Genomic DNA, 20212 nt, shown 5'->3' with positions numbered 1-20212 from the left:
CTTATCATTATACAATATTTCTGCATATATTCTTTGCATATTTGTTTGCATATATATTTGTGTTTACCTGCATGAATATATGAACCTGAAGTTCATAATTACTTTGAAACCCGAAGTTTCTTATACACATGCCTTGTTAGAAAACCCGAAGTTTTCACTTAAATATATCACCCATGAAAACCCGAAGTTTTTCATGCAAAATTAAACCAATACATGTCTATTAGAACCTGTATGTTCTACTCCTATGTGAATGGATTGATTTTTTCTCCATTACACTAACCACATCTTGTCCATCTATTTTGTGATAGGACCATGTCGAATTTGAACAAACTCGACTTCACCGCTTTGGAGGTTTCTGGAAGGAACTACCTCAAGTGGGTTCAAGATGTGAAGCTCCACCTCACTGCAAAGAACTTGCGTCCTGCTATTGAAGAAGCAACAGATAAACCTGTTGGCGAGGCTGAAAAAGCCACTGCTATGATCTTCATCCGAAGACATATCCATGACGCTCTACAAACTGAGTACCTTGCTGAGGAGGATCCACGTGCATTATGGGTCGCTTTGGCTGATCGTTTCGATCACCAAAAGGACATATTCTTGCCTGAAGCAAGACACGACTGGCAGCACTTGCGCTTCCAAGACTTTAAGTCTGTGAATGAATATAATTCTGAAGTTTGTCGAATCCGATCACTTCTCAAGTTTTGCAATGAAACTTTGACTGAAGAGGATCTCCTGGAGAAGACCTACTCGACCTTCTCTGCTTCTAATATTGTCCTGCAGCAACAATATAGAGCTCAGACGTTCACTAAGTTCTCGGATTTGATCTCTGTTTTACTTCTTGCTGAAAAGTAGAACCAGCTGTTGATGAAGAATCATCAAGCTCGACCTACTGGGGCTACTGCTGTGCCTGAAGCACATTATAGCACTAATCAGCACCCAAAACGCCAAAAGAGGCGTGGTAAGGGCGGCCAGAAGCCATCCCACCAAGGTCAACAGAGCCAAGGCCCATCCAAGGGAGGAAACAAAGCCCAGAAGCGCCCAAACCTCGCTCCCAAGGCCCCGAACTTCAAGAATAAGGGCAAAGCACCTGCCACAATGAATGACGATATGTGCTATCGTTGTGGTTCCAAGGACCATTGGTCCCGTATTTGCCGTGCTCCCAAGAAGGTTGTGGATGCATATCATTCTCGTCGTACGAAGTTTGAATCAAACTTCCTGCAAGTGGACGAACCGGAGACTACAAAGATGGAGGTTTCTGATTTTCAGGAGGATACCACTCCTATGGAAGATTAGAATCTTAGACATAGACTTATTTTTCAGTTAAAATAAGACAATTGGGGCCGAATTCCACCTAGTGGCCGAACCCCACCTTGTTTTTTGGTTGATTTTGAACAATTTTCCTTTATGTTTTGGATTATTAGTTGGCGATTTATTTTGGATATTAAGTTTTATCCTTGAATAAATGAAATTATTTTGAATTGATACTTGTTTTTATAAACTTTTATGCATGTGACCAATTCAAATTAATTTTTCATTCTAGGTATGACTAGTGGGAAAGTTAGTTGTCTGGCAGATAGTGCAACCACGCATACTGTTTTGCGTGAACGCATCTATTTCACTAACTTCGTACCTAAGAATGCACCTCTGACAACCCTCTCAGGCCCATCCAACCTGATCGAAGGATACGGTAAGGCACGTATAATGTTGTCCAATGGTACAATCTTGACCATTGCTGAGGCACTCTATTCTCCACGTTCCGGAAGAACGTTACTAAGTTTCAAGGACATTAGAGATAACAATTACCACGCTGAAACCCACGTAGAAAACGGAGTTGAATTTCTGTGCGTAACTTCCTACGAATATGGCCAGAAGCGTATTCTAGAGAAGATGGAGCGTAACCCGAGTGGTCTGTATATTACGACCATACGCCCCATAGAATGCCACTATGTGGCCGGCCCTACCACAGGGACTGCGCACGAAATTACACTTTGGCATGATCGTTTGGGACATCCTGGACGAATAGCGATGCGCCGTATCCTCAAAACTTCACACGGGCATCCACTAACCCGAAGCTTAGGTTCGATCCATGAAATTGCATGTCAAACATGTTCTATGGGAAAGCTTATTACTAAGCCTTCTTATGACAAGATTCGTTCGAATCCTCCCATTTTTCTACAACGGATTCAGGGGGACATTTGTGGACCGATTCAACCTCCCTGCGGACCATTTAGATATTTTATGGTTTTGGTTGACGCTTCTACACGTTGGTCACACGTGTGCTTGTTGTCCACAAGGAACGCTGCATTCTCCAAACTGTTGGCTCATGTTATCAAGCTCAGGGCTCACCACCCTGATTATCCGATCAAATCTATTCGATTGGATAATGCTGGAGAATTCACATCTAAAACTTTTGATGACTATTGCATGTCGGTTGGGGTTGAAGTTGAACATCATGTACCCCATGTTCACACCCAGAACGGCCTGGCAGAGGCTTTCATTAAGCGTTTACAAATGATTGCTCGATCATTGGTCATACGTACCAAGCTCCCGATCGCTGCTTGGGGCCATGCAATATTGCACGCAGCAAAGTTGGTCCGCCTGAGGCCTGTTGCGACACAACCATTTAGTGCCCTTCAATTGGTCACCGGATGCGAACCCGACATATCGCATCTGCGCGTTTTTGGTTGTGCGGTCTATGTGCCGATCTCGCCGCCCTTACGTACAAAAATGGGGCCTCATCGAAGGATGGGAATCTATGTCGGATATGATTCTCCTTCGATTATTCGTTACTTAGAACCTTTGACAGGCGATCTGTTTACCGCTCGTTTCGCGGATTGTCACTTCTATGAGACAGTCTTCCCGTCGTTAGGGGGAGATAAGAACGTCAACGTTCCTAATGAACGACGCGAATTATCGTGGACGACTCCCACTTTGTCTCATTTAGATCCCTGCACCGCTCAGTCTGAAGCTGAAGTGCAGCGCATATTAGATCTCCAGAGCATAGCTCAGAGCATGCCAGATGCTTTCACCGATCTAGCGCGCGTGACAAGATCACATATTCCAGCTGCGAATACGCCTGCAAAGATGGATGTACCAAATGTACGACGGACTACCCTCCTAGAAGCCCGGGACGCCAATTCTGGTGATCCACGTACATTAGCGGCTAGCCAATCATCTGCCCCTACACAAAAGCGTGGCAGACCCCTTGGTTCAAAGGATTCACACCCCCGGAAGAGGAAAACCACGGCACAAGGTCCTGAAGAGCCTACCGTGAATCCGACTATCGCTTACTCATTTTACCCAACTCATGAGGAAATTCTAGATTATGGAAGCGTCCTTGAAGAGACGAATCCTCCTCCCGAGAATCGTGAGATTTCGGTCTATTATGCTAGCTTAGATGATGTGTGGCGTAGAAATGAGATGATTGTCGACGATGCATTAGCATTTGCAGTAGCTACTGAGATCATGTTGAGCGATGACATTGAACCGCGTTCCGTTGATGAATGTCGACGTAGAGCTGATTGGTCAAACTGGAAACAAGCAATCCAAGTCGAACTTGATTCACTTGCGAAACGTAAGGTGTTTGGACCTGTAGTTCCTACTCCTCCACATGTGAAGCCCGTTGGCTACAAGTGGGTTTTCGTTCGGAAGCGTAATGAGAAGAACGAAATTGTGCGTTACAAAGCTCGTCTTGTAGCACAAGGTTTCTCACAACGCCCCGGGATTGACTATGACGAAACTTACTCACCCGTTATGGATGTGATTACTTTTTGATACCTTATCAGTTTGGTAGTTTCCGAAAAACTGGATATGCAGCTGATGGACGTAGTAACCGCGTATCTCTATGGGGATCTTGATACGGAAATTTATATGAAAGTTCCCGAAGGACTTACATTGACTGGTTCAAATATTTCCAAACCCCGGAACACGCTCTCAATTCGGCTGAGGCGTTCACTATACGGTTTGAAACAATCCGGAAGAATGTGGTATAACCGTTTAAGTGAGTATTTGACTAGTCAGGGATATGTGAATAACGAACTATGCCCTTGTGTGTTCATTAAGAAGTCACATTCCGGATTTGCGATTGTTGCAGTATATGTCGATGACATGAATCTCATCGGAACTCCTGAAGAGCTCGCGAGAACTGCTTCGCACCTGAAGTCGGAATTTGAGATGAAAGATCTAGGTAAGACTCGATACTGTCTCGGTCTCGAGATAGAGCATTGTTCGGATGGAATCCTAGTACATCAATCGAACTACACCCAGAAGGTGTTGCGCCGTTTTAATGAGGATAAAGCGAAGTCTTCGAGTACTCCTATGGTCGTTCGTACGCTAGATGCAAAACGAGATCCCTTCCGTCCGAAGGAGGATGATGAAGAGATTTTGGAGCCTGAAGTTCCTTATCTAAGTGCGATAGGCGCTTTATTGTACTTAGCTCAATGCACTAGACCCGACATCTCCTTCGCTGTTAATCTTTTGGCAAGATACAGCAATGCACCAACACGCAGACATTGGACTGGCGTGAAAGACATCTTCCGTTACCTTAAGGGTACTACGGATTTGGGCTTATTCTATCCCTACGAATCCTCGAGTGATGCCGCACCCTATGCTCATCGGGTTGATTCTCGCCTTGTTGGTTATGCCGACGCTGGATACTTATCTGATCCGCACAAGGCGCGTTCTCAAACGGATTATGTCTTTACCGTTGGAGGCACCGCAATATCTTGGAGGTCAACTAAACAGACCTTAGTTGCCACTTCGTCTAACCATGCTGAAATTCTCGCCTTACATGAAGCAACTCGGGAATGCTTTTGGTTGAGAGCAGTAGTGGGCCATATTCGAAGCTCCTGTGATCTTCATCCCGCCGTTAATGCCCCGACGATGATTTTTGAAGACAACGCAGCTTGCATCGAACAGCTCAAGAAGGGTTACATCAAAGGAGACAACACCAAGCATATTGCGCCGAAGTTCTTCTTTACACATCAACAACAAGAGCATCAGAAGATTGAAGTCAGGCAAATCCGATCACAAGACAATCTGGCCGACCTCTTCACCAAATCACTACCGAAGGCGACGTTTCAGAAGCTTGTTCATGGAATTGGTATGCGTAAACTTTCTGAGTTGTAACTTTGCTATTTCTCTGTGGAATTATGTCAAACTCAGGGGGAGTATCTTCTAGATACTTGCTTGATCTTAATGTACTCTTTTTCCCTACGATTAGGAGCATTTTTCCCACTGGGTTTTTGCTACCTAACTAGGTTTTAACGAGGCACCCACCTTGGGCTGGTCATATCCCTGATTACGTCCTGTAGACGTTTCTTTTGACTTTGCATTTCTCACGCATTTTTCCTTAGACTATGGATTTTGTCCCTACTTGGGTTTTTGCCATAGCCTTAGGGTTTTTTAGTGAGACTTACTACTTATGCAAGTTCCTACCTTATTGAGAATAAGCGTTGTTCCTTGGAATCAATGCCAACGAGTCGACTTCCTCAACTTCTGCATGATGCTGAATCTACCTTGAGTATTTACCCACTCAAGGGGGAGTGTTGTAAACATTCCTAGTTTAAGTATGATTGTGTAAATCCTAGATAAGATTTGATTCTAGTTATCCTTTCCTATTACAACTTGTATTACTTGGAGGAGAAGGAATATCTTCTCTCCCTTTACTACTATAAATAAAGGCACAATGTAGGAGGGATAACAACACACACATTCCCCTACAATTCTACAAACACACCTCTCTCTCCTCTCTCTCTCTGCCGCCGGCCCTAGTCCCTCTGTCAGATAAAATAGACCACAACATATTCTTAGTTATATATATTTATATTTTGGATTTTAAGATTCAAGTTTTTTCATTGGATGAAAAATATTAATTTAGGTATGTGCACCAGAGATGATTGCACTCAAATAAATAATATCTTTCTTAGTTGAATAACATTTTTACTTGCTGGCACGAGCTTCACCTTGAACTCAAATCTCATATCTATATTTGAATTTCACTTTAGCCAAACACATATATGAACACAAATATAGAATTTGATCCCAAAGCTCTTAATTAATTGGGTTAGAATAAAATCACCCTTCAAAAAACAAGAAAGATAAAAAGAGTTTGCTTCTCCATCATAGCTCCCCAACGTCTAATTCGATAACATAACTTAAGCATTTTTTCGCATTTTGCTTCATCTCGACCATTATAATACATTAATAATGTAAAACCCCTTCCCAAATTTAGTTTATAATTTTACTAAGTTTTGGGTTTTTAATTAAAAAAAAATGTTTTTGGATCTTAATTGGTGAGCCCAAGGGATCCACCCCCTGATTTTTGTCCCCCAAGCCTCTCAGCTCTATTCTCTCTCAGTACTCTCATTCTCACCTCACTTTCTCGTGCTCCCTCTCTCTGTGCTATTTCTTCCCTGAGCTCCCATACACATATACACTCATGCACACTTACACAATACGACGACCTCAACCCCACCCCATATCCTTTGCGAGTCCCACGAACCCAGGATCGATGGAGGAACCCCTCCCTCAAGCTTTTCTCTCTCCCATCACTGTGCAGCCTTCCTCGACATGTTCCGCCGTCTACGGCCAAGGGTAAGACTCTAAAACCTTGTAGGGTGTGTTTTAAGGTTCGTTAAAGTAGGTTTGATGTTTGTGTAGACTGGTTGGACGCAGAACAACTCAGGGAGGTGTTTTCCCAGTTTTACTGGTGAGTCCGACGGTTTCCAGCCAAACCATGACGAGTTGGTCGGCGTGCAAGGTATCAATCTTTTCGTCTCGCCCAATTTCACTGAGTATTGAAGAAGTTATATTCATTTGAATCTTACCCAGTTTCTGTGCGACCTCCATGGATTTCGAGGCATTTTCTGGCCAAACCATGGTTAGTTAGATGTCGTGCAAGGTACCATTCTCTTCGCCTCGTCGAGAGCTATGATTTTCATTCTTTAATCACTTGATTTCGTTGAGTATCGACAAAGTTATGAACGTTTAAAGTTTGTCTAATTTTCCTGCCGAAATCTGGCCTTCTTCTTCGTGGAGTCCGATGACCCACAAGTTAAACGGGTCAAACCCGAGTCAGAATCAGAAACCCAGCCCAAACCTTGGGCCTTTGTGACACAAGCCTAAATTAGTCCCAAGCCTAAACCCAAAACGTTTTCAAACCCAAACCTAAATCTGAATTTAGGCCCAACCTTTTTAGCCTAAACCCCTAACCCTTTGGGCCATTTAAAACTCAGGCCTTAGGCCCGTGACCCCCAAAGCCCGAACCCTTTTTATTTATTTATTTTATTTGTTTGAAACTAAACTCAAACTCTTAAAGCCCAACCTTTTTAATCTAGGGCCTTCGGCCCACTAAACCCTTTAACCTTTCAAACCCTAAACCCTAACCGGCCCACACCCTTTATGGGGAATATTTCATTAGGGAATATTCTATTAGGGAATATTCTGTTAGGGAATATTCTCTAAAATATTCTTTGTGTTGACTTTATGAAATTTACTCGGGACCATTCTTAGGGTAATTCGACGTCCTGAATCTGTTTCCGATGTCCGTTTTCCCAAATTCAATTGTTATAATATAGTTTTATTAATTGGTCCTTTTATGTGCTTAGGTGCATATATTGTAACGATTCCGTCTTCACTAGTTTGTGTGGCTCTTCGGAAGCGAAGTATCTGTGAGTGGACCCCTTCTAAAATACATGTTTTAATAGTAGAAATGCATACATGAAAAGGGTGATTTAATGATTATGTTTTATGAAATGTTGTATGAGAAATTGATTTTAATAGTAGAACTGCATACATGAAAAGCATGATTTAATGATTACGTTTTATGAGAAATTGATTATCATGCTATACTGAGCTTATTTTGGAATACCATATTTTCTATTGAACCCATGTTCTTGTAGGATATCTGATGGATGACGTTATACTATCTATAACATGTTTTTATAACACTTCTTTAAAGTATAGATGGTGGATGACTACATACTATGAAGATGTTTTTAAGATATATATACTTATGTTTGGAAAGACTATGTTCAATGGCTTTGTGCGTATCTAGTGGTCACTATATATGTGTTTTCGAGTGGGTGCTGTAGGAGCCTTCGGGCGATTAATATTATATATGCCTTCAGGTGGGTGTTGTAGGAGCATTCGGGCGATTGATACTATATATGCCTTTGGGTTGGTGCTGTAGGAGCCTTTGAGCGATTGATACTATATATGCCTTTGGGTGGGTGTTGTAGTAGCCTTCATGCAATTGATACTATATATGCCTTCGGGTGGGTGCTGTAGGAACCTGCAGACGATTGATACTTGTGAAGGAAGTGTTCTATGTTCTGCCTATGGGCGATTATAATACCACTAGTTAGCACACTATATACGAGATATGTTTTATGGCATGTTAGGGTTTACGGAAAATCTACCACTTATTATGCTATTAGTTTTCATAAAACTTTGGGGGTTAGTATGTTAATAACTGTTTCAATATTATATATATATATATATATATATGTTGATGCACAAAACCGAAGGGGTCTTGAAACAACGTAAATTCGACCGTGAATCTACAAGAAATGTAAATAAAACAAGATGTATCGTGGTTCACCCCAATGTTTGGGTTACGTCCACATTGATGTTGTATTTCTCTGAGATGTTAAAGAGGGAGAGAGAGAGCTTCTGAGGGTGAGAGAGCTCTTCTCAATCTAAGAGGCATGAGGGGGTGAGGAGGCTTCCTTATGTGAGGATGAGCTTCTCTGAATATGAGAGGGGATGTGAGGCTCTCTCCAATTGTGAGGGTGAGGAGTCCCTTTTATAGAATAAGGGCTCCTCACTTATTACATATTTGCCCCTTCCTTTATTACATAATTACATTTGAGTCCCCCGATGATTTATACGAGATCTAAATATGGATACCCTAAGTATGGTACAAACAATAGTCCCCCAAGTCTTCAGTCAAGAGAGTCTTTTGGCTGGAGACTTGAAATTCAGTCTATGTGTGGGCCGAAGTAACTAGATGTCGTCTAGGACTGATAATAAGTATGAGGCGGTGCTCAATTTGAAATGATGCTTAACTAGAAGTAGCATATGTTGCAAGGCTGCTCGGCTTGTGGCGTTGAAGGTGAAGAAATCCCTTTTATAGAATAAGGGCTCGCTCCTCAATACATAAATGATGGGCTAGAGTTGGCGATGCGGTTGCTCAGTAGGCGGCGGTGCTCTGTAATGATGGTGAGAGAGTCCATTTTATAGAATAAGGGCTTGCTCCTCAATACATGAATAATGGGTTAGAAGTGATGCTCGCGGCGATGCGGTTGCTCAGCTGGCAGTGATGCTCTCTAATGAGGGTGAGGGAGTCCATTTTTATAAAATTAGGGCTCGCTCTTCAGTACATGAATAATGGGTGCTCTTTAATGAAAGTGAGGGAGTCCCTTTTATAGAATAAAGGCTCGATCCTCAATACATGAATAATGGGTGCTCTCTAATGAAAGTGAGGGAGTCCCTTTTATAGAATAAGGGCTCGCTCCTCAATACATAAAGAATGGGCTAAGTTCCCCAAGTATTTTTCATGAGGCCCAGTTAAGGCCCAATATGTGGTACATAATGTAGTCCCCCAAGTCTTCGGTCAATAGAGTCTATTGGCTAGAGACTTCAAATTGAATCCATGTATGGGCCGAAGTGGCGGTTGTTCGGAGGCGGTATTTGTATACCCTACACTGAAGCTTTGTAGGTGAAGCTTTGCAAGTGAAGCTTTGAAGCTAGAGCTTTGTAAATGAAGCCTTTGAAGCTAGAGCTCTGTAAATGAAGCTTTCGAAGCTGGAGCTTTTGTAAATGAAGTTTTTGAAGTTAGAGTTCTGTAAATGAAGCTTTTGAAGCTAGAGCTTTTGTAAATGAAGCTTTTGAAGCTAGAGCTCTGTGAATGAAGCTTTTGAAGCTGATTGACATGAGTGATGCTCATGAATGTTTGTGTTAATTGACATGAGTGATACTTATGAATGTTGACATGAGTGATGCTCATGAATGTTGAATGTTGACATGAATGATGGTCATGAATGTTTATGTATGATTGACATGAGTGATGCTCATGAATGTTTATGTATGATTAACATGAGTAATGCTCATGTATAATTTTGGAGTACTGGACATACTTTTGATCAACCTGGTTGGTGATAATAGCGGCAAGTTGCCGAATAATTTTGAAGTACTGGGCGTATTTGTGATCACATGGTTGGTGATAGTAGTGGACTTGGCTCTTTTGGGCATATGGGCATTCGCCCTCCACATAACATTCCAGCCCATTATTTTGGGCTTTGCCGTTTTTTTTGTTTTTGACTACCCTCTGATGGGGTTTATACAGATGTCTCCGAAAAATAAGAAAAGTAAATTACATCATTCAAAAAAGCTGCTCCAGATATGGTTGGATAGTGGGATAGCATGCGCAGCTGTTGGAGGAAAACTTCATGTGAAGGCAGGTTTGGTCAGCAGGCATGGTCTTTCATACTTTGATACTTTTGCATGTTCTCTGGATGGGTTTTTCAAAATGGGAATATGCATGATGAAAGGTCAGTATACTTATCCAAGTGCTTTCCTCTTTCCTCTTTTTCCTTTATTCAACTTTTGCTTTCCTCTTTTCCACCGCACATTTCTCACTCAGTCTTTTTTGTTCTTTTCCACCTACAGACATCTTCACCTGCACATACTTGGTTTTGCTTTTGTTCTCTTCCTAGCGTTATGATTGATTCCTTCTATTTTACCAATTACAAGCCCAAAAATTGTCGTTAGGAATCTTTGTAACATATTGTTCACCGCCAGCTTGTATTGTTTACCTTCTAGAAGCTATGGCAGGACCTCCTGATTCAGCCTCAACAAGAACTTCATTGATCAAGTGCTCAGCCTTCGTGATCTGCTCCGGAGTACCCATGAGCTCCACCATCCTAGTTGGAAAATTGAGGTTCGCATCAGAATTTCGGGTAGCTTGAATCTTGGCTTCCGCCGTGTATATGGTGCTCATTCTTCCCAGAGCTCTGTCGAAGTACCCCGTTGGCGTATCCACCGTGCTCAATAGGATTAGGAATGGCGACCTTGCCCTCCTCAATGTGATTCAGAACTTGGACACTGTTTTCCTTTCGAAATTTTCTGAAAGCGTTGACGGTCCTCTAAATCCGCCGTCTGTTTCGTCTTCTGCGCCGGGAAGTTCAGAAAATAGAAGTGGGTTTAACCTCACCTTAGTTGCCTCTTCCGCTGCTCAAAGTCAAATATTTGCGTCAAAAAGCCTCCAGAAAAAAAAAGTGGCGAGAAGAAGCGATTCTTTAGCGGAAAGCCTTTCCATTTCCTTAGCATAGGCAACAGTAGCTCCGGGAACAACCTGTTGAACCATCGCTCAGCATACAGACCGTTGGAAGCGAATTCTCCCATCTCCGTAGCATTTCTGGCGACACTGCGGTGATTTACTGACTGAAACGGGTGCAGTGGTGGCGATGGAAGAGAAGGCCGACGACGGCGAAGAAGACGGAGTCGAATACCACGAGGTTATGGAAGAAAATGCAGGGAGGTAGCTCTGCACCAATGCCATTGGAGAAAGAGAAACTCTAGGGGTAGCTGAAAAATGAGAAGTGTACTGTTTTGAATCGTCGGGAGAAAGGAGAGACATGTGGGTGGTTGGTTTGCTCTAGCTGCTGATTGTTGCTTTGAACAGGAGAAATGGAGGGACGAGATCGCTTCGAGAAAGCTTGCAGACGCTATGGATGGCAGAGGAGATGGAGTCCAGTCTAAGCAAGAGAAAGTGGATCGGAAAGTAAGTGGAAAAACACTGGCAATGAGGAGGACAAATTAGAATATTGGCGTGGTGTTTGGTTTTCTTGGGTTTTTTTGCAGATTTTGTAGATTCACGGTGGAGGTGAAAAAATGAAAGAGAACCGACATAGTTTTTCATGTCGATTCCCACAGACGGCGCCAAATGTTGATGCACAAAACCAGAGAGGTCTTGGAACAACGTAAATCAGACCGTGAATCTGCAAGGAAGTAAATAACACATGAGGTATCGTGGTTCACCCTAACGTTTGGGCTACGTCCACACTGATATTGTATTTCTCTGAGATGATTGTGGGGGAGAGAGAGTTTGTGAGGTGAGAGTGAGACCTCTGGAAGTGAGGAAGCTCTCCCTAATTGTGAGGGTGAGGGGTCATTTTATAGAATAAGGGCTCCTTACTTATTACATATTTGCCCATTCCTTTATTACATAATTACATTTGAGTCCCCCGAGTATTTATACGAAATCTAAATACGGAGGCCCTAAGTAAGGTACAAACAATATATATATATATATATATATATATATATATATATATATATATATCAACTTCTTCCACTCATGTTTGTTTTGCGCCCCTTCAGGACTTAGAATCAAGGCGTACAATCCCGGCTTCAAGACACTTCTGCATCTGCATTTTCGAGTCATCTCGGTGTAGGACCCATTCCTTTGTTCATTCAATTTTATATTATTTCTTTTAGTGTTCTAGTTAGTTGTATGTTCTGAACACGTTCCTAAATTTATAAGTCTGAATTATTCTTGTTATCAGCATTTGTATTCAATAAATGATTTTCGTCATCCTCGGGTGTCGGCTAGCACGTACCTATCTTGATGTTCGGAAAATATTAGGATTGAGACGTGTCAAATAATCTAACGATCCTCATTTAGTTATAAGTCAACTTCCAACTGCATCATATTCACATGCAGAGCCACACCACGAAATTTACAAGCAGATGCCCTGCATGCCACATATCTTTAAAGTAGAGCTTATAATTAAGAGTGACGCGCAACATTGATTGATTTGATATTTATGAATTCTCAACTGTATATCAAGGGTACGATCCCCCGCCAAACAACTTCCTCATCAAGCAATTAAGAGCCGCCGTGGTTGTGGTTAAGCATTGAGCTCCCTCTTTAATTGATTAGACGGCCATCAACACGTAAAATAGCATTAGTTTAATCACATATGCATAAATTATGCTTTAGTTGAGAATTGTAATATTATTTTATATCTGGCATGGTGGGCGGTCGGGCGCCGGGGGGATGGGGTGCTCTTATTATCTTGTCAGTTATATATCTCAGCCTGGAGAGCCCAATTAAGCCACCTAAATATTTATTGCATGTTGAAATTTAGAACAACCAAAGAAGAGTGACGTTACACACTTACACTTACCATCTCAAATACTGGTAATGCACATTATTGTATATTGTTATTATTTATGTTTTGTACAAATGGTTGTATGTATATTAAAGGTAGGGAGTGAGCTTAGTCTTACAATAAATTTGCCAAAATAATGTGGTTCAATTTTATATTTGGCGGAAATCGAACCTAATGAGTTTAAATTTTGAAATTTCTGTTTATCCACTACACAAATATCAAAATTTAAACTCATTCAACGTTGATAAATAGGGTGGTGAAAAAAAATATTCTCTATTTTTCATATAACATCTGTATCACTTCTTTAATTGAGGTAGAGCCCAACAACACATCTAAGTCCCATCATTATTAAAAGAGGTGGTGCAAATATAGTGTAAAAAATGTGATAAGAGTAACATTAATTTTTGACAGCTAAATATTTATTTGGGTTGTTAATAAATGAATACCATCTGACAGCTTCGCTTCAGAAAAATCTATGGCTCGAACTTTTTTTGGGTCCAGACTCGATCTTAACCATATATAAACTGTAGAACCACAAGATTATGCTCATTTCTTTTAGATCATTCATTTTTGTGTACCTGCCACTTGGTGATATTGTCCAGATGCATGCAGTTGCAGGAGGACTAGGGCTTTTTAGTCCTAAACTGGCCAGGCTGCAGATGCAGTCATATGTAATTTTCGTGATTTTCTTCTGCAATATTATTAGTAAGAATAACGTCATTGAGGCAGCTGCGACAGTCAAGCTGCCGAAGAATGTGACTGTCCCGGCTGTTATTGCATTCGGAGATTCGATTGTTGATACCGGCAACAACAACGAAAACTTCAAGACATTTGCACGCTGCAATTTCCTTCCCTACGGAAAAGACCTCAAGGGAGGAATGCCAACCGGCAGATATTCGAATGGAAAGGTTCCCACAGACTTCATAGGTTGTCATCACCATCACCATCATCATCGAACACTAATAAAAGATTACTAACTGGTATTATTATGATAATTGAGTTAGGAATAAACTTTGAACCCTAGCCTCTGCTTTTTGTACAACTTCGTAAAACCGGTCAATTAACAATAGTTTTTATGTGAAAAATCCAAGAATTTAATTTTCATCTTTAATTTTGTCCCAGAAATTCTGAATTATTCACACATACAATAAAATGTTCAATAACCCTACTCTATGTTACGATTTTTTTTCATGTACAGTGGAAGCATTCGGAATCAAGGAGCTGTTGCCGGCATATTTGGATCCAACCCTGCAGCCTAATGACCTCCTTACCGGTGTTGTCATAGCTGCCGGTGGTGCAGGTTATGATCCATTGACAGCAAAACTTGCGGTACGACCTATATATTTAAGCTCTAATCCTTTGTTCTTTTGTTAATTTTAATTTTTTTTCCTCCATTAATTCTGGAATTCGATTGTGTAGGCAGTCGCATCGCTATCTGACCAATTGAAACAGTTCAAGGAGTACATAGAAAAGCTGAAAGGAATTGTTGGAGAGGAGAAAACAAACTTCATCATACAAAACAGTCTGATTCTTGTGGTAGCCGGCAGCAACGATATTTCTAATACCTATTTTCTTAGCGGTGTTAGGGAATTGGAGTATGACGTTCCTTCTTACACAGACTTCATGCTCAAATATGCCTCTGATTTTATCAAGGTGTGTATTTTCTTGATTCAGATTGCTAAAAATGAAAAATCTACATTTCCTTGCAATTTAATTGATGTAGCTAGCAAAGTTATGAATTTTGTAGGACTTGTATGGATTGGGGGCACGAAGAATAGGTGTACTAAGTGCACCACCTATCGGATGTGTGCCTTCTCAACGAACGGTAAAAGGAGGCATACAAAGAGATTGTGACGAAAAACAAAACCAAGCATCACAGCTGTTCAATTCCAAGCTCTCTGTGGAGATGGACCACCTTAACAAAAACCTGCCAAACTCGAGAGTGGTCTACATTGACATCTACAATTCGCTACTCGATCTAATCATAAACCCCACTAAATACGGTATGGTGTTTCATTTACTCTACCTAGCTAGCTCCATTACATTTCTTATAAATTAGTAAAGATTTATTTGTTTGTGTTGATCCATCCCGACAGGGTTTGAAGTTGCGAATAAAGGGTGTTGTGGTACTGGCACCATTGAAGTAACAAAACTGTGCAACCAGCTCCAACCTGCAGGAGTCTGCATAGATGACTCTAAGTATGTTTTCTGGGACAGCTACCATCCAACCGAAAGAGCGTACAAGATCATTGTGAAGCAGATTCTAGACAATTATACCAGCCACTTCATCTGAAACAATTCATTATATCTTTACAAATGAATAAAACCCTTCAAATTCCCTGCTTGGAATAACAATTTGTAAAATTGATTTGTTCTGGACTTAGGTTGATCAAAGAGTTATGTGTTTCTTTATGATTTAGGTCGACATGGTTTTGTTATATGAAACAAAGAAATCAGACATATTAACAAGAGAAACAAGAATTGTATATAGCTTCTTGAAATCATTCACACGTACATATTCGGAACAAAAACATGTTTAGATGCATAGATCTGTTTATCGATATGAATTAGACCAATAGAGAGTTTGACACGTGGGGACCACTGAGATACCGAGGGCGGCATCAAGAAACCGTAATTTTGAAATATTTTTGAAGAATCTGCGAAGCAACGTTTCCTGCACCGGCAGCTCTTTCTGTCGATCGGGTGAAAGTGAATACAAACATTATATAGAGAAATTTGTACATGTGAACGGACTGAATTGGCTTCACAATAAACCTGTTTCTATTGTTCCACTACCACAACAGCCAAATTGCGTAAGAAGCACTTCAACTGCTTTTTGAGGTTTCACTTGTATTTTTACTCATAATTGGTCTAAACAACATTTTTACCAAAAACGTTTTTAGTCACTTTAATAGCACTTCTAAACAAACGCTACAACTTTGTAAAGTAGTTTTTTTCTCACTTGACCTAAATTTCATTGGAACTTGAAAGTTAACCACATTTGGTTGGAGACGGACTCAACTATGGTGATTCACTACGTAAACTCTCCTAGTTATTCCTTGGTATTTGCATGTTGATTGGAGCAATTGCTTGTGGGCAGTTAGGCATATGCATGTTTTTGTTTCCCATATTTTTCGCGAGGGCAACTGTGTAGCCGATGCCTTAGCTAACTTTTTGCACAGATCATGATCCATATTATTGGTGGTCTAGTCCAACGTTCCTTCATGTGTAGCGTTTGCTTATATTCATGATCTTTCTATTTCTACCAACTATTGTTTTAGATGATTTTTATCATATATTTTCTTTGTAAGTGAAGTTCCCCTATCGTGTTACTTGCTATATATGTTATTTCCATCAACAAAGTTTAGCTTTATGTCTTCCTCATTTGTATTTCACTCAAAACATAGCCTAATTAAAGCCTGCTTTCTCTTAGTTATATTAGAATCGTATATTTTAAAATAAAATAAAATGACATTATGCATGAACTGATGCATGAGACATTTGTCGAAACTTTCATTAAAATTGTTCTCTAATGTAGAAAATCTAAAGGGGAGAAAATAATTTTTTTATCTTTTAGCTCTGTATCAGTATGGAGAGCCTATTAAGCCACCTAAATTAATTATTGCATGTTGAAAAAAGTTAAAACAACTGACTATTTATTTTCGTTGTTAATAAATGGACGCCATCGACTGAAGCTTGCTTGAGAAAAATCTATGACTCGATCTATACGTATATATTGTGAGGATGTGAGGACAAAATTTCACATTGGTGTGAGATTAAATCATATAAGAGATTGAACTACTCATCATATCGTTAATTAGTTTAATGGTGGAACATAGCATGTTAGCTCACGTATGAAACCTAATGACGACACAACGTGTGAGACCAAACATGCAAAGACGTATAAGAGGGATGTAGTCCAACTTTCTTTGTGTAGGCAACCTAAACTTTCTTTGTGTATAAAAGGGTTTATAAGAGGGATGCGGGCAACCTCAACTGTCTTTGTGTATAAAATGGTTTATACGAGGGATGTGGGCAACCTCAACTTTTTTTGTGTATAAATTTACAACAAACACAACAGCCAATCATATAAAATTCACCAGAAACAATCGGAAACTAATATAAATTCACAACAAACACAATAAACATTCACATATAAATTGATTAAATTCACAAGAAACAATCGAAAACTAATATAAATTCACAATCGGAAATTAAAGACCCACAAGTTTATGCTCATATCTTTTCGATCATTTATTTTTGTGTACCTACAACTTGGGGATTTAATTGTCCACAATGCATGCAGATGCAGGAGGACTAGGTCTGTTTATTCCTAAACTGATCAGGCTGCAGATGCAGTCGTCATATGTAATTTTCGTGATTTTCTTGTGCAATATTATTAGTATGAGTAACGTTACTGAGGCAGCCGCAACAGTCAAGCTACCGGAGAATGTGACTATCCCGGCTGTTATTGTATTCGGAGATTCAATTGTTGATACCGGCAACAACAACAAAAACTTCGTGACATTTGCACGCTGCAATTTCTTACCCTATGGAAAAGACCTCAAGGGAGGAATGCCAACCGGCAGATATTCCAATGGAAAGGTTCCCTCAGACTTCATAGGTTGTCATCACGATCATCATCACAATCATTGTCGTCATCATCATCACCACCATTAAACACTAATAAAAGATTACTAACTAGTAGCCATTCTGGCTTTGCTTTTGTAGAACTTCGTAAAACCGATAAAAAACCGTGCGCTAACTCCTAGTTTTTTGTGAAAAATCCGAGAATATAATACTTTTTATCTCTAATTTTGTCCCAAATATTCCGAAATATTCTCTTATACAATAAAATGTTCAATTAACCCTCCTCTATGTTACGATTTTTTTTTCATGTCCAGTGGAAGCATTCGGAATCAAGGAGCTGTTGCCGGCATATTTGGATCCAACCCTGCAGCCTAATGACCTCCTTACCGGTGTTGTCATGGCTAACGGTGCTGTAGGTTATGATCCATTGACAGCAAAACTCGGGGTATGACCTATATATTTAAAGCTCCAATCCTTTATTCTTTTGTTAATTTTATTTTTTCCTCCTTCATTAATTCTGGAATTCGATTGTGTAGGTAGTTGCATCGCTATCCGACCAAATAAAACAGTTCAAGGAGTACATAGAAAAGCTGAAAGGAATTGTTGGAGAGGAGAAAACAAACTTCATTATAAAAAACAGTCTGATTTTTGTGGTAGCCGGCAGCAACGATATTTCTTATACCTATTTTCTTACCGGTGCTAGGAGATTGGAGTATGACGTTCCTTCTTACACCGACTTCATGCTCAAACATGCCTCTGATTTCGTCAAGGTGTGTATTTTCGTGATACAAATTGCTAAAAATGAAAAATGTGCATCTTTTCACTATTTAATTGATATAGTAAAGTTATGAATTTTGTAGGACTTGTATGGATTGGGGGTACGAAGAATAGGTGTACTAAGTGCACCACCTATCGGATGTGTACCATCACAACGAACGGTAAATGGAGGCATAGAAAGAGATTGTGATGAAAGACAAAACCAAGCATGCCAGCTGTTCAATTCCAAGCTCAATGTGGAGATGGATCGCCTTAACAAAAACCTACCAAACTCGAGAGTGGTCTACATTGACATTTATAATCCGCTACTCGATATCATAAAAAATCCCGCTAAATACGGTACGATGTTTCATTTACTCTGCCTAGCTAGCTCCATTACATGTCTTATAAATTAGTAAAGATTTATATGTTTGTGTCGATCCATGCCGGCAGGGTTTGAAGTTGCGAATAAAGGGTGTTGTGGTACTGGCCTTATTGAAGTAACAAAACTGTGCAATCAGCTCCAACATGTCTGCACAGATGACTCTAACTATGTTTTTTGGGACAGCTACCATCCAACCGAAACAGCGTACAAGATCATTGTGAAGCAGATGCTCGACAATTATTCCAGCCGCTTCTTCTAAGCAAGTATTGATGTGATTTAAACAAAAAATTGTATCTGTTGTACTGTTATCTGTTATGCCGTTGTAAAATAAAGTAGTTTAAAAAAACTGCTTTTATTGTGGTGTAAGAATAAATAATTGTAAAATAACTAAATGTTTGGTTATTGTTTTTTTTTTTGTAGAAGTGTTTTTAACTAATAAAAAAGTGTTTGAGTGTTTGGTAAATTTTTATATGAAATTATTATGATTATGTTAAGAGATTAAAAAGCATATTATGTTCATATAATAATTTATTTAGTTAAAATAAGACTCTCTCCTTACCTCATTTTGTCCGTCCTCATCGTCGCTCCCTTATGATTTAGCAGAGTTGGTGCAATTTCATGGCTTTTCTTTCCCACTTTACGCTTTACCAAAGACAATCTTTAACGAAACCATCTGCAATTTCATGGCTCTTTGCCCACTTTAGGCTTTATCAAAGACACAATCTTTTACGAATCCACTTTAATTTCTCTGGTTTTTTTTATCTGGGTTTGGCTTGTTTTGTGATTTGGGAGTCGTTTTCTCATTTGCGTAAGTGCGAAATCCCACTCGCAGGGATCCCAACGGCGATGATTGTTGAAGCTAGGAATAATGAAAGACGTAGTGGCGGGAGAGAGAGGGAAGATTCCCCGACAAGCTCAACCACCCACAGTCTCTCTTCTGGACAAGGATTGTCTGACCTCCACTTCCGGTGCCCTCCTCGTGCCCTCCTGTTTGTGTGGTCACGGTTAAGCCACGTTAACATTTTATATTACTATTCATTTTTGTCTTATTATATCTATAAAAAAAACAATATAAAATGTTGACGTGGTTTAACCGTGACCACACAAAACATGAGGGCACAGGGAGGGCACTGGAAGTGGAGGGCAGACAATCCTTGTCCCTCTCTTCTACTTTGACTGATTCTCGTTCACCGCTCGAGGCCTAATTCGATCATCGTGTCAAGGTTGAAGAGGTCTGAACCTGGCTTTCTTATGAAATTGTAAATTTAGAGGGTATTCAATTGAGAACGCGAGAGTTTTTAAT

The 20212-nt window shown here is 40.2% G+C and overlaps 2 protein-coding genes and 1 long non-coding RNA gene across 3 annotated transcripts; 2 read left to right on the top strand and 1 right to left on the bottom strand.

The window, feature by feature from the left end:
* The first annotated feature begins 13652 nt into the window (after positions 1-13652).
* LOC126603373 (GDSL esterase/lipase EXL3-like) lies at positions 13653-15668 on the top strand. The gene is made up of 5 exons (XM_050270198.1): positions 13653-14105; positions 14377-14507; positions 14598-14831; positions 14926-15181; positions 15275-15668. The coding sequence occupies exons 1-5, from the start codon at positions 13721-13723 to the stop codon at positions 15469-15471; spliced, it is 1203 nt and encodes a 400-aa protein (XP_050126155.1). The 5' UTR covers positions 13653-13720; the 3' UTR covers positions 15472-15668.
* Positions 13961-17813, bottom strand: LOC126603379 (uncharacterized). Its single transcript, XR_007616251.1, has 2 exons — positions 17742-17813; positions 13961-14044 (listed from the first exon to the last, which is right to left on the bottom strand). It is a non-coding gene; the product is annotated as an uncharacterized LOC126603379 (long non-coding RNA).
* Positions 17383-19372, top strand: LOC126603374 (GDSL esterase/lipase EXL3-like). The gene is made up of 5 exons (XM_050270199.1): positions 17383-17802; positions 18083-18213; positions 18305-18538; positions 18629-18884; positions 18978-19372. The coding sequence occupies exons 1-5, from the start codon at positions 17475-17477 to the stop codon at positions 19166-19168; spliced, it is 1140 nt and encodes a 379-aa protein (XP_050126156.1). The 5' UTR covers positions 17383-17474; the 3' UTR covers positions 19169-19372.
* The last annotated feature ends 840 nt before the right edge of the window (positions 19373-20212 follow it).

This window comes from Malus sylvestris, chromosome 15, assembly GCF_916048215.2.
Source record: "Malus sylvestris chromosome 15, drMalSylv7.2, whole genome shotgun sequence".
In the NCBI taxonomy this organism is placed as follows: Eukaryota; Viridiplantae; Streptophyta; class Magnoliopsida; order Rosales; family Rosaceae; genus Malus; species Malus sylvestris.
The sequence above is the reverse complement of the archived record's forward strand: the minus strand, read 5'-3'. Positions and strand labels throughout refer to the sequence as shown.